This window comes from Eubalaena glacialis, chromosome 20 (genome assembly GCF_028564815.1).
Source record: "Eubalaena glacialis isolate mEubGla1 chromosome 20, mEubGla1.1.hap2.+ XY, whole genome shotgun sequence".
Lineage (NCBI taxonomy): Eukaryota > Metazoa > Chordata > Mammalia > Artiodactyla > Balaenidae > Eubalaena > Eubalaena glacialis.
Genome location: NC_083735.1, coordinates 26,385,607 through 26,400,491, shown reverse-complemented (window position 1 = coordinate 26,400,491; position 14,885 = coordinate 26,385,607). Strand labels below are relative to the sequence as shown.

The following is a 14,885-nucleotide window of genomic DNA, read 5'->3' as shown; positions in this document are numbered from 1 at the left end:
CTCCTGCTCCAGAAGTTTCTATGACGCCCGATTAGCTATCACAATGTCCAAAGTCCTCTGCCTGGCTTGCAGAGCTCAGAAACTGACTCTCCTGTCTAACTTAGTTTTTTTGTTTTGTTTTACTTCCCAGAATGGAGCTGCTCGTCTAGTTATGCATGTCACTGGGTCTCATGGGAAGATTACTGCAGCCTCAGTGTCTGCCTGGTATATGGAAAAAACTCCATAAATGATGACAATGTTTATAAAGTCTTCAACTAATTCCAGTCTTTTCCTTTTTTAAATTCTCATTCCCATAACAATCAGTACTGTACCACTTGGGATATAGTCACTTTAACTGATGTACTATTTTAGTTACTCCATTTCCGTAAATAGACTAAGTTCCCAGGGACCAGCGACCATGCTTCATGTTTTCTCTGTGTTTTCAAAAATGCCTGGCATAGAGGTAGCTGTTCTATAAACAAATGTTAATTAATATTTCATTCACTGAGTTTAATTTATTATAACAAATTTGTTGTGATTTTATCTCCTCTAGCTATATATTTTTCATAACTATCTCGATAATAATGTGTAATACAATATAGGTAGGCCCTTATATATACTACATGGTTTCATAAAAAATAGACAAAATCGTAAGTTCATGTTTAAAGGCACCTCCCATCTTCCTATGTTTTGTTTGCTTTTTGTTTCTGTTTTTTGTTTTTACATATAAGGAAGTTAATTATCAGAGATATTACATGATTAAATGAATGTCAAATGCAAAGTTATAAAGCTAGCTGGTGGCCCCAACAAATCAAATAAAAACTGCTAGTGTTAAACAAAATGAAGAATTGGGAATTAAATATGATAACACAGTCTGTTAAGACAGGTGTATATATTTTTCCAATGTCTACAGAGAGAATGTAATTCTACCATTTATTTTTTATTATAAGGAAAAAGAAATCTTGCTTCCCCAGAGTTAGAAGTGCTTTAGCAGAAATGAATTCATTTAATTTCACTGACTCCCTGGGAAGAAGTTTGGAGAACATATTAACTCTATGTTATAAATATACTGTCCAGAGAGTTGAAGTGAAAGAGCTCAGACTATTCACCAAAATTGGTGCTTAAAACTCTAATCCCCACATGGGGAAGCCACATCTGCCCATAGGACAGCATCATGGGTTTATAAATACGGTCTGGTATAAAATCATTTTTAGATTAAAAAAAAAATCACATCAACATCTTCCAAAAGAGTTCTCTAAGTAAAGCTGTTCAGAAGAGCAGACATACAAGAACAAGGGGAGAAAACAAAGAGGAACATCTGGACAATGTCATGTTCAAATTGTCCTGTTTCTTTGAACCATGTGACTACATGGGGTACCAGAGGGTAAAAGATGGAATGATTCTTTTCTGGTCTTTATGCAATCTGGAATAGTAACTGTTTTTTTTTTTTTTTTCCCCAGGATAAATTTTAAATTACTATAGAGAGAAGAGAAATATAAAAGATGAGAAACACCACAGAAATTCCCGCACAGTTCCCAGAGGAGAAGTCCAAGTAACCAGCAAACCTCTCCTCAGAGAAGTGTTTAACTGTTATATGGTTAATCCATTTGGAACACCTTGTTCTAAACAGAGAGACAAAAGAGCTTTGCTGTAAAGTCTTCGACTTCAACTCCCAAAAAGACAACAGTGGATGAGATGACCAGAGAGACTACTTGGAAACTCGCGTGCTTGTGGCGTTTCTGAGTCATGTCTTTAGCCAGGGATAAAGCTGATTTTGAATGATGTGGCACATGCTTCAGAAACGTTTTGCCCTAGACAGATGGACCATGTGGAAACTATGAACTGGCTTCATACACAGGACCATGATGAGCCAATGCAACACTTTCGTATTTTCTGTTTCTATTCAAGTCGTCCAGTGAACAATATAATATCGTAAGACATGGTATATGATGTGCCTTGGTTTCACTTCTGACTAAACTATTTGTAATGTTATAGATGTTTTTAATACAGGGATTAAAAAACAATTAGACAAATTTAACAAAAAAGGCATGACATATTTTGGATAGTGAACATATTCCAATTCTTCCATCAATGTACTGGCTTGCTCTGATGCATCAGTAAAGACATGGTGCAAAAGGGGGATAAAACTGATCAAAAATCATAGATGTCAAAGATTTTCTTTCCAACAAGATCTCGTAATAAGCTTTAACGCTTTTCTGAAAGATTATATTACCAAAAAAAAGATACAATAAAATTATAATGCCAATTTGCTGAGAACTAGAAGACGATTAGCTTGGGGGAAACAGAATATTCATTCATGGGTTGCTGCTTTAATAACTGTTGGAGGAAGACAACATTTCACTTTAAGATTAGAAAAATATATAACAAGTATTTCTTTCTGGATTGGGCTTAAAATTTAATGAAAAGCTGTGTGGGTGAAAAAAATTCCAGTTGTTGGCACAATACCAAAATGGAACAAATGAACAGCACTTAAGCGATAGCACTTTTTGTATAGGACGTGGGAGGGCCACAGAAGAGCTGAAATTAACACGTGGAAAATAACTGCACTGGTTCCTAAGAGGTATTCAGAAACTATCATATATACTCACTCACCTTGTAAATCTTTGCAAAGGCTACGGTGAAAAATGATCATGTTTCATTATTATAATTAAAATAGAGTGGTCTCAGATGCTTTTCTAAAGAAGTAAAAAAGAGGAAACATAGATAATCTGGGTACAATTGTTTAAAAAGGAGAAGCATTTAAGGAACTATAATTTTAAGTGTTTTTTTCAAGTGATTTATTAAAACATAATTAGGTTCTATGTCTATGACTAGGACAGAATAACAGGATTACCCATATAATAAATGTACCTCATATTTTACAGATTATAATTCTCAGCTTCTGGTATTTTCTATTTTCATAGAGAAAATCTTACAGGAAACTATAAAATTTGGTCATCCCCCATGTATACACTGCTATATTTAAAAAGGATAACCAACAAGGACCTACTGTGTAGCACAGGGAGCTCTGCTCAATGCTATGTGGCCGCCTGGATGGGAGGGGAGTCTGGGGGAGAATGGATACATGTGCATGTATGGCTGAGTTGCTCTGCTGTGCTCCTGAAACTATCACAACATTGTTAATCGGCTATACTCCAATAGAAAATAAAAAGTTAAAAAAAAAATTTGGTCATCCCCGTTCACTATGATAAATATGGGGAGGGAGGAATGTTTGGGCTGTATTCACAGCAAGTTGGCAGAACCAAAGTCTAAAACTGACCCATTTTAATTCTTTGCTATAGGTATGTTGAGTTGAATATACTGGTGATCAAAAAGTGAATCTTTAATTTTAAAACAATAAACACTGAGCGTCATAAAATCCTTCAGACCTGAAAGACATGATTTTTTTTCTATATACTCTTTCATTTTTATCTTGCTTTAAAGCTTTGAAAAGATTCTTACTTATTAACTTTACCTTGGCTTATAACTATTAACCTATAACTATGAAAGGGATATTTAGTAATGGAAATTAGAATTTTACTCTTGTGATTCCTAGTCTTTTATTCACTACAAAAGTAATAAAGTATAAAAGCATAAGATACTATAAGGATAATAAAAGTAATAATAAAATAAAATAATAAATAAAAGACTATAGCTACTTTTATAAGTTGTCTGTTTTCATTGATAAAATCGGCTACACAACCAGCAAAACTTGTCTTCTCTGCTTCTACCGTATTCAAAGGAGAGATTTTGAGGGCAAAAAAGCAGCTCTGGGAGGTACTTGCTTACAGCCCTGAGGTCCCACGAGACATTCTACACATAGCCCGTGTCTAGGTCAGCACAGGGAACAGCAAAACATTTCTACCAAAATGGCATTTCTGTTTGGTGTTATGATTTTAAAATATATGTCCTTTAAGATGCATTTTATTACTTACAAACAATGAAGGCTTTCTTAGAAAAGGGACTTAAATATTTGCATACTATTTATACGATGTAAAAGGGAATTGGCCTTCTTAATGATTTCTTGCGCCCTTTTTCTCATTTTGCTAATTGCTCTTTCTATTAGCTCAACTGTCTCTCTGACAAACTTGTTCTTCTTCGTCAACATTTGGGTCACAAGCTAGTAATATTCTGGAGGCGGAGATGATTGTTATGACGATATGTTTTTTTTCTCATTTAGGACAAGCACTGCTACTTTAGAACAGTGGGATACAGCTCTTAGTCAACTGCAAAATAAATGTGTATTTTTCACCACATATTTAAATATCTTTTACCACATCAAATTATTTGAGTCCATGGACCACACAGAGCCTAAATATCAAGCGTAGACTAAAAATGCATGGCACAATAAACACGTGCTTTTTAATGAGACCTACTAATTTTAACTGCAAGGTTTAAATATTTAATGTAACCTTACTGACAACATCTTTGTTTAATTCTGTCTGTTGAGAGAGAATAACTTTGATATTGATACTTCTTAATGGTTCATTAACTCCTTCAGGTCATTGGAGAGAGTGCCATTCTAAATACATCTATAAATAACTGTAGTACATGAAAGAACACTCTGCCTTCTACATGCAATGATGCTACACACACTAAATGCATTTCCAAACAAATGCAAGTTGCTGGTTTTTCATTAGTGAGATCGACCTAAATTCCATTTTTAAAAAGGAGTTATAAAAGAATAAGCTAATGCCAAGTGTAACAGATGTGTCAGTAAAGAATCTTCTGCCCTTCTGCTTCTTTTAGTTGTCTTATTCGTTTTGCAGGTGACCACTGGGGTAAAAAGGAACATCATCTTACAGCTTCATCCATACATTGGATGGAGACGTAGGTATCCAAAGTTCCAGACCTCTATGATATTTGCACATCTCTCTTAGGTAACAACGAGGAAAACCACGAGGAAAGCAACTTTATAAATATGAAGGCAAAAAAAAAAAACCCACCTTGAAAAAAGCAAAATAACATTCTGGATATAACAGAGAAGATGATAAATGGTATGAACTTTTCACAACACTTTAAAAATAAAACAGCATTATTCAAAGGATGCAACGAAATTGGAAAAAGCAGCAACAATACGTCATGAGACATGGAATCATCTAAAAGAAGCAGTCATGGATATAAGCCACACAGAGGATTTCTTTTCTTACTTGCACAAGTATCTTGAGGGGTTTGAAAGGTCTTTCACCATGAAGCACTCGCCTCCATTCACACAGAAAGTTTTCTCCTTCTCTGCACACTTGACAAGATGGCTTGTCCCAGTGGTAGATGTAGATGTGGCTGGATAAAAGATAAAGAAGGGGAAAGGTTTATACCCATCTTTCCCTCTTCTAAGCAGCCTTTAATCTTAAATTCTCTTAAAAGGAAGAGTTCATATAAGATACGGCGTACTCCATTAAACTTTCAGGCTTAATAAACAACAGCAAAGATGTTAAGTACTTTCTGGGTGTAATTAAATATAATAAAATTATAAAAGGGTAATTATAGTTAATTAATTTAATTATAATTAAATAGGCAACAGGTTCAACATTTCTTATAACTAATACTTTATCTTCTAAGGAAGTTGGAAAAGAGAACATCTATTGTCATTAAGAAAAATACATTTTCCAGGAAGGCTCAAAAATAATGACAAAAATTCATATCAGTGCAACTGAATGTAGATATCAATTTTTAATGGCAACTAACTGATAAAATTATTTTATTTTGAAATTATGTGTTATATGTGTATGGACTTGATATTTTTTAGACATAATGTATAGCAAAGAAAAATACAAGGTGGCTTATTTGTTCCTAATGAAAAAAATATTATTAATTGAGTATGTATTAATGTATAGATCAGGGGGCATTCTGTTCAAAATTTCCATTCTATTCTAATTTCTACTCAGAAGAAGAATATTATTGAATGTCTGATTACCATCACGCTTTTGAAGAAATGCAAAGACAGTCTAACATTGCTGCAAATGTAGAATAAAGCACTGCAAAATTCATCCATTCTGAAGTAGGAGTAGAAACAAGTTTTAATTTTGGTTTGCAACGTCTTCATGTGATAAATCTGATTATTCACTTGCCTTCAAACTTCACAGTTATTGGAAAGTCAGGCTGACACTGATTGCTCCACCATTAGGTGCAGGGATTAAATGAAGCCAAAGTCCTGAGACTGTAAGAGCATTTAGTCTCAGAACTTCTCCCCACTTACAGTATTGGGATCACCTTAAACACTGCTCAGTCTCAACCCCAAACAGTCTAACTTACAACATAATGTTTATCACTGACATTATCAGGATGAAATGTAAAGCCAACGTGTCCAGCCAATGAAGATTCTATTTACTCTCCCGGGGTAGGGAGAGTCCATCTTCAGACATAAGTTTTTCTCGTTGATTATCTGACTCATTCTCAGTGACTTTTAATTCTTTGTCTTCCTTATCAATTTCTATTTTACGATTTGCGTGTGAAACTCAGATGCCCTTGTTTATTTTATTTGACCTGTCGTATTTTTCCATTTTCTCCTGCCTTTCTTTTTCGTTTCCTTCACAAGCGCACATTTTGCTTTGACATTTAACCTAATTGTGACCCTAACTCTGCTTGATTTTTACTCTACCTGATTGAAATATTCAGCATCTGATTATTCAGTTTCTAAACGACTTGAGGCCTTTCTTGTCTCTTATTCTCCTGTCTAAGGCATGTTTGGGACCATTTCTCTGTTCTCACCATGGCTTTCAGGAGGAACAGCAAAGGACAGTCAAAATGATTTGCCCTTTGGAGACAGATCTGGTTCAAATCCCATCTCCTACTAGCTTTGTGTCCTTGAGCAAGTCACCTAACCATCCAGATGGTCAATTTTCCCATTTAGAAAACAGGGTAAGGGCACTCTTACAGGGCTCTTATAGAGATAAGAGGAATTGGCACAAAACTGGCATCTGATGAATAATAGCAGGTATGATTACTGAACAAGTAGGGAAGAATCTTAATTTTGGTATCTATCAATCGGATGTAAAATTTGATAACAGAAATCTGAAGATTTCAAAGAGGCATGCCTTCCTTGAATCATTACTATGGGTAATTAAGAACTGGGTCAATTTTCAAATTATTCCAACACAAAGTCCTTTTCAGAATGCATTTCCAGATGTCCAGCTCAGGTCTACAAACCCAACCAAAAGAACCAGGGAGAGTGAGGAGAGAGGTGATTTTACCCTCTGCCAGCAGCTACACTTTTACCATCTTTATCAGGAAGAGGGGAAACATAACTTGCATCCTTTGATCTATAAACTCATAGTGTAGGCAATTTCTACACATCACTTAGCATAGATTTTAACATAATATTATATCTTCATGTGAAAAACTGTTTACTTAGGTGCTATGGACATTTTCATCCATGGCAACTGCTTTTAAAAAAATATTAGGAGGGAGTTTGTCTTAAATGTTAAAGGTTTTGTGCTTACGAGTTTCAACTGCTGACAGGGATCTATGGGATGACAAATTGGGCAGAGTATTTTTGCCGAGGGGACCACCTGCAGTGTTCTGTCACCATCATTCCTGCAAAGGAGCTCTGAGCCTCAAGCAGACCCCAGTGGTCCCAGAATCCCTGACAGGCTGCTAAGAATTACCCCTCATCCAAACTGGGCAGCAAACACTGCAGCAGGCTCTTTCAGAACAAATGCTGAGGCTTTTATTAAAAACAACAAAATCAACCCCCTCCTCGCCAAAGCAGACCCTCCATATTAATTGCAAACTTCCAATGAAAATTAGCTGTGACAGAAACAAGAGACAGAAACATCATACCTATTCCTTGGATTTTCTGATCTTGCGTTATCAAATAAGTAGGATTAAGAAATGCGGGTTAAAACTAGAAACAATCCCTTTTTATCAGTCCTTTAAAAGTATTTTTCTTGACATGATTATCCTTTGAATTATCCTGCAGCTCTGAGTTATGACACATTCATTTGAAAAATTCTTAGATCATGACTTGACACTAGGAATGGGATAGCTGATAATAAAATAATTCTTGGAGAAAATGAAGTAGCAACTCTCTTACGTGTCATGGACTATCTTGCTTAGCGCTTTTATCCTTTAGTAGCAGCGAGAACAAAAATGATCATGGAATTGCAAAGCAGCAGGTAACTCCCAGGTGACACAAAGTGTGGACCAACTGGGTGCAGCTGTTCTGAACCAACAGCCAAACACAGGAATAAGTTGTAATTGTCAGAAGAACCTGGGATCTGGATGGTGATACATGCACCTTTCAGATTTTTGCCAAGTTTCCTTATATTCTCCTTAGTTGACTGCAGTGCACAGTCAGCCCTAAGCAGATCTATAAATTTTGCAGTGATATCCTTTCTCTTTGGCCTATATACGCTGTATTGCTAAGTCAGTTTCCGTTTGGTAATTCTGCCAGAAATTAATGAAACAGACAAAGCAGGTTCTCAAACCAAACTGTGGAAACAGCATTCTTTCTGGGGGAGCTGGCAGGAGTTTATCAGGGGTAAAGCTAACAGTTTTGCCAACAGAATGTGCTTTTGATATATAAAAGATGACCTTCATAGCTGTTCCTGGAAGTAGGTGACATAGATCTCACTCATTCAGTCCTTAATAAACACTGCTTCCCTCTGCTTTGTAACTAGTTTGTCATGATCTGGGAGTTTGTCAACTTCTAGTAAGTGCTAACTGGACAGCAATTAGGAACACTGATAAGTGTGACTTCATTACTTTTACGTTTGTCATTTATATGAACGTTTTATCCCAAACACACTTTCCTTGGGATGTTACCAATTACAAGATTATAAGGAAGAAAGTATAAGTACAGCAGTTAACTTGTTACCAGAGAATTTCTTCCGAGTGTTTTACTCTCCACCCCGTCTGTCTTGGTAGCATAGATCAGGACTAGGGACCATTCTGGGGAAGTCTGAACAGTCCTCTGACTTAGCCAAGGATTTGGACACTAAGATTACCATTTAAAGATTCCCCAAATCCTGCACCAGGAAATAGGACTCCCTCCTTTCTAGCCTCCCCTCCCTTCCCTAAACCTTCTCCTCCCTCCCACCCTCCTTCCCTCCCTCCCTTCTTTTTTCCTTCCTTTCACAGTTCTTTAATGACCGCCTATTATATGCGAGGCATAATAATAACAACTAAAGTTACTGGGGTTGAAAATTGTAAGACTGTAAACAATTCTCCCTAAAAGGAGATCTTTATAGATGAAATGTAGTGAAATGACCCTGGAGTTAGCTGAGAAGAATCAGGGGGCCAAGGCACAATTTTGCCAATTACTAGCGGTGGGACTCTGGTCCAGCTACCTGCCTCAGTATACTCAGCTGCAAAAATGAGGTATCGCCGGGTTGCTGCAAAGTTTGATAAAACACTTTGTCAGTTGCAAAACTGCACACAAATAGAGGATATGTTTCCATTACTAACGGCGTAAATATGGAACAAAGAGAAGCAAAAACATTTCTGTCCAGACACTGTAAGTACATATAATCAAGCCTCGAATGTTGTTTCTTAGCAAATTATTCTTCTACAAAATGTGAAGAGATGGTCTGATTTGGAGGGGTAACCACTGAATGATTGCAAAGCATCAAGTAAATATCAATAATTTACTCTATTTAACTTTTTCAAAACCAATAATGGGTCAATAATTTATACCCATTCAATTGGCTTACAAAATAAAACTGAAGAACAATTTGAGTTAAAAGAAAAAGAAGCTATCTTAAATGTGTAATTATTTGCAACTTTCCAGATCCACACAATTCTCTAATATTTCTTAAAAAAATTTTTTTTATTGAAGTATAGTTGATTTACAATATCATGTAAGTTTCAGGTGTAATTCTGTAATATTTCTGACCGAGTTTCCAAGTTACATGAATTCATTGTATTTATAATCTTGTGTGTTATTGTAACAGTTTAAAAACTCTAAAATATTTAAAAATAGTATGATGTCCATAGAATATGGGCCATAGTATAAACTTTGTTTATAACTCAACATTTTGGAAATCACGTACTATTGCACACTTTAGTAAATACACAGAATAAAACTTTGATGAGTAATTAAGTGTTCTCTGCTCATCACTCAATATTTTCCCATGGAATCACACAGTATTTCCTATAGAATGCCAGCCTTTTTCTGCTCAGAGACAGGCTAAAAAGAAAATAATACTGGAAAGGATGGTTCCCTTTCTTGCTTGTGTTAAGTGGTGTTTTCCTTATCAGTGAAGTAGACAGCACTAACAGACCAGGGCCATTACACAAATGCAAACTACTGATAAGAAGCCAGTCTCTTCTTCTTTGACAATTAGCAGGAATTAGTATGAGTGTATAGTGTTTACCCCTAGAAGCAATCATTAGCTCCTATCTTCCCTGAGCGAATGAGCCCTGACTAGGAGTTTTTAGGACAATTCTTAACGATTTACTCGCAGAAGATTAAATCACTCTCTGCAGTTTTCTCAATAACATATACAAATATTAACAATTTTTATATTCTAACATGAAACTGTCAATCGCTACAAAGTTGTAGGTTTTTTTTTTAAATCCTTACCTGTGATATCTTCCATGGCTATGTATTTAGAAATCTGCATGCATTCTTACTCTTTGATCTCCCAGTTTAAAAAAAAAAATCTGAAATTATTATTCTTGCTCAGAATATAGCTCCTCAGCAATTATGTACCAGAGCACTTTGAACTTCTACTGGGAAGAAATGCTTATGTGGTTCCTGAAAGTGACGCTCTGGCTCAGAAGCTGAGCAGGAAAAAGCCGTGCCACCTAATGCAGCTTCTATAGATGCCAACGGATGGACGGGGGAGGCATTAGTTCTCCAAAGGAAAATCCAGAGCCAGACTCAGAACCACTAAAGCATCACCATTCTGGGTTGGCATTTTTTTGCAAGTAGTAATTCAATCCGTTGCTGAATAGCAAATAGGTACTTGAGAAAAAAATGATAGGAGAAGATCAAAGAAACCCATCCTGACTTGGAGGTTCCCAGAGCCCATCTCCTTGGCCTCTCCTCTACTGAACTCTGCTATAGAAACAAACAGGGAAGCCAGGGAAGAACCATCATGAGACCAGAAATGGAACCAGAACTTTCTAAAGTAGAATTAGGGCATCTCAATTCATGGACCTCAGGACTTGGTAATATGGTAGATTACCTACAAGGTGAGAGTCTGTCCAAAGAATAAGCCGACACCAAGGGCTGATGGAGGTTAACTGGTTTAAGTAGTGAACTTGGGCTTTGGCATCATAACACACATAGAATGGTGGACTGAAAAGAATCTTCACATATTGTATAATTTATCCCATATTGAAAAAGAGGATACAGATCATCTCAAAAGAACAGTTCTGCAGTCTTTCATCAAATACCTCCAGCTAAAAATTCACAAAAGTGTACAGGCTGCCCAAGGTCACATAAGTGAATTTGGACATGCTTGTTTTCCGTTTTCTGACATGTACAGTGGGGCTGAAGTAGGTTAATAGGATTGCCTTTAGATCCCTCCCTCCCTTGCAAGCTCTCAGGGCAGACCCTAATATTTTTTCTTCTTCTTCAGCAGAATGAAAAGTGACCCTTGGGTATTTCTCCTCATAAAACAAAATTCTAATTTTTGTTGTAACACTGAGCTCATTTGTAGCTAAACAGAAAGCAGATCCTAAGTTCCCAGCAGTTGCTGAGCAAATGCTTTGGTGTCATTAGATAGTGTTCTCCTTAGAAAAACAAAAATTGTCAACAAAGGTTATTTTTCAAACACAGAAGTGGCTGTTTTTTTTTTTTCTTTTTTTCTGACAGCACATTTCACTCATGACACAGTGTAATCATTCTAGTCTACTACTTCTTAGAGCAACATGTCAATGGCATAAATGCCTTCTAGGATGTCTTAGCTTTTCTAAAGAAGAAGGAGTCTCCTCCCACAGTGGATGGCTGGCCGGGTGGTTACAAGAAAGCTACATTTTCTTCCTTACAAAGCCAATAATCTTCTCTTAGCTAAGAAGCCAGCTCCAGAAATACAGTTCTGCTATATATTTTCTACTAATCACTGACAGTTTTATCTGAGTATAAAATTTCCATAGCCAGAAGTCAACGAACTTTCAAGCTGTTCCTTGAATCTTTTCCTATCAACACCTATTCTAAAGGAGTAAGATCCATCTAGCCTACAAAGCAAATATTAGCAGTCAGTTGACTGGCTTAATTTGATATATTTATAGATCTCATCAGGCTACAGGTAGAAGGGGCACATTCTTTACTGTATTCTGCATATTTTACCAGTATCAATTTGGTTGGGAGAAGGTCATGTCAATGTAGAAAATGTTAACCTGTCATTTTCCAAATTAGTCAAAAGTTTGGAGCATCAAACAGAACACATCAAAACAAAGGGAACTGATCAAGGATTCAGTTACTTGGCGAGCTGCTGAAATTACCATGTGACATTTAATGACATAGGTTAATTTATTCATCAACCAAAATACACTTAGAAATGAAAGTAGACGAAAGGTCAAAAGACAGAAACTATGAGGCAAATTCATTATCTTATTCATCAAATTAAAAAAAAATCATGCATTTCAAAAATAAATGCCATATGGTCATTTCAATAAATAGAGAATCAACATTGATGAGATTGAAAATCAATTTCTCTAAAACTATCTACCAAGTATTCTTACCCCCAAAAATCAAATCTGAATTTAATCAAGCATTCAGATACAGCTACTAATTTACAGGAAGAACACAGGTCAGAGGAACATATAAAAGAACACCATGGGATGCAATCAGCAAAGCCCAATCTATGGAGAACCAGAGAGTGAAAATAACCTGATTTCTTAAAAAAAAATTAAAAGAAGATAAAAAGACAAAGAGAGCTAGAGCTAGAGACAGACCAAAAGGTGAGAGAAAAGAAAAACCTAAAATATAGACATTAAAAAGAGACATTAAACCAATTGCAATGAGTGAAACTTATTTGGATCCTGATGTAAGAGGAAATCTGATCACTGATTACAAAGGGTTATCATTAATTGGTATATGTGTCATATACTACCCAAAGCAATCTACTGATTCAATGCAATCCCTATCAAACTACCAATGGCATTTTTTCACAGAACTAGAACAAAAAATCTCACAATTTGTCTGGAAACACAAAAGACCCCGAATAGCCAAAGCAATCTTGAGAAAGAAAAACAGAGCTGGAGGAATCAGGCTCCCTGACTTCAGACTATACTACAAAGCTACAGTAATCAAGACAATATGGTACTGGCACAAAAACAGAAATATAGATCAATGGAACAGGATAGAAAGCCCAGAGATAAACTAATGCACATATGGTCACCTTATCTTTGATAAAGGAGGCAAGAATATACAATGGAGAGAAGACAGCCTCTTCAATAAGTGGTGCTGGGAAAACTGGACAGCTACATGTAAAAGAATGAAACTAGAACACCTCCTAACACCATACACAAAAATAAACTCAAAATGGATTTAAGACCTAAATGTAAGGCCAGACACTCTAAAACTCTTAGAGGAAAACATAGGCAGAGCACTCTATGACACAAATCACAGCAAGATCCTTTTTGACTCACCTCCTAGAGAAATGGAAATAAAAACAAAAATAAACAAATGGGACCTAATGAAACTTAAAAGCTTTTGCACAGCAAAGGAAACCATAAACAAGACCAAAAGACAACCCTCAGAATGGGAGAAAATATTTGCAAATGAAGCAACTGACAAAGGATTAATCTCCAAAATTTACAAGCAGCTCATGGAGCTCAATATCAAAAAAACAAACAACCCAATTCAAAAATGGGCAGAAGACCTAAACAGACATTTCTCCAAAGAAGATACACAGATTGCCAACAAACACATGAAAAGATGCTCAACATCACTAATCATTAGAGAAATGCAAATCAAAACTACAATGAGGTATCACCTCACACCAGTCAGAATGGCCATCATCAAAAAATCTACAAACAATAAATGCTGGAGAGGGTGTGGAGAAAAGCACTCTTGCACTGTTGGTGGGAATGTAAATTGATACAGCCACTGTGGAGAACACTATGGACGTTCCTTAAAAAACTAAAAATAGAACTACCATACGACCCAGCAATCCCACTACTGGGCACATACCCTGAGAAAACCATAATTCAAAAAGAGTCATGTACCACAATGTTCACTGCAGCACTATTTACAATAGCCAGGACACGGAATCAACCTCAATGTCCATCGACAGATGAATGGATAAAGAAGATGTGGCACATATATATAATGGAATATTACTCATCCATAAAAAGAAACGAAATTGAGTTATTTGTAGTGAGGTGGATGGACCTAGAGTCTGTCATACCGAGTGTAGTAAGTCAGAAAGAGAAAAACAAATACCGTATGCTAACACATATATATGGAATCTAAAAAAAAAAAAAAAAAATGGTTCTGATGAACCTAGGGGCAGGACAGGAATAAAGACGCAAACATAGAGAATGGACTTGAGGACAAGGGGAGAGGGAAGGGTAAGCTGGGACGAAGTGAGAGAATGGCATTGACATATATACACTATTAAATGTAAAATAGATAGCTATTGGGAAGCAGCCGCATAGCACAGGGAGATCAGCTCAGTGCTTTGTGACCACCTAGAGGGATGGGATGGGGAGGGTGGGAGGGAGACGCAAGAGGGAGGGGATATGGGGATGTATGTATACGTATAGCTGATTCACTTTGTTGTACAGCAGAAACTAACACAATATTGTAAAGCAATTATACTCCAATAAAGATGTTAAAAAAAATTGGTATATGTGTCAAATGCATTATGGTTATGTTTAAAAATAGCCCTTATCTTTCAGAGATACATGCTGAAATATTTATACATTGAATAATAAGATGTCTGGGATTTACTTTAAAATAGTAAGAGGGAAGGGAAGTGAGTGAAATCAGGATAAAACAAAACTGATAACTG

General features: G+C 36.2%; 1 protein-coding gene across 8 annotated transcripts in view; it reads right to left on the bottom strand.

Annotated features, from left to right (window-relative positions):
• Positions 1–14,885, bottom strand: part of NRG1 (neuregulin 1) — a 1,020,731-nt gene that overhangs the window by 27,430 nt on the left and 978,416 nt on the right. For all 8 annotated transcript variants that reach the window (XM_061177421.1, XM_061177424.1, XM_061177425.1 and 5 more), the window contains one exon: positions 5,130–5,259. In XM_061177421.1, the coding sequence (XP_061033404.1) occupies positions 5,130–5,259 (130 nt within the window). The remainder of the gene's footprint in view (positions 1–5,129; positions 5,260–14,885) is intronic.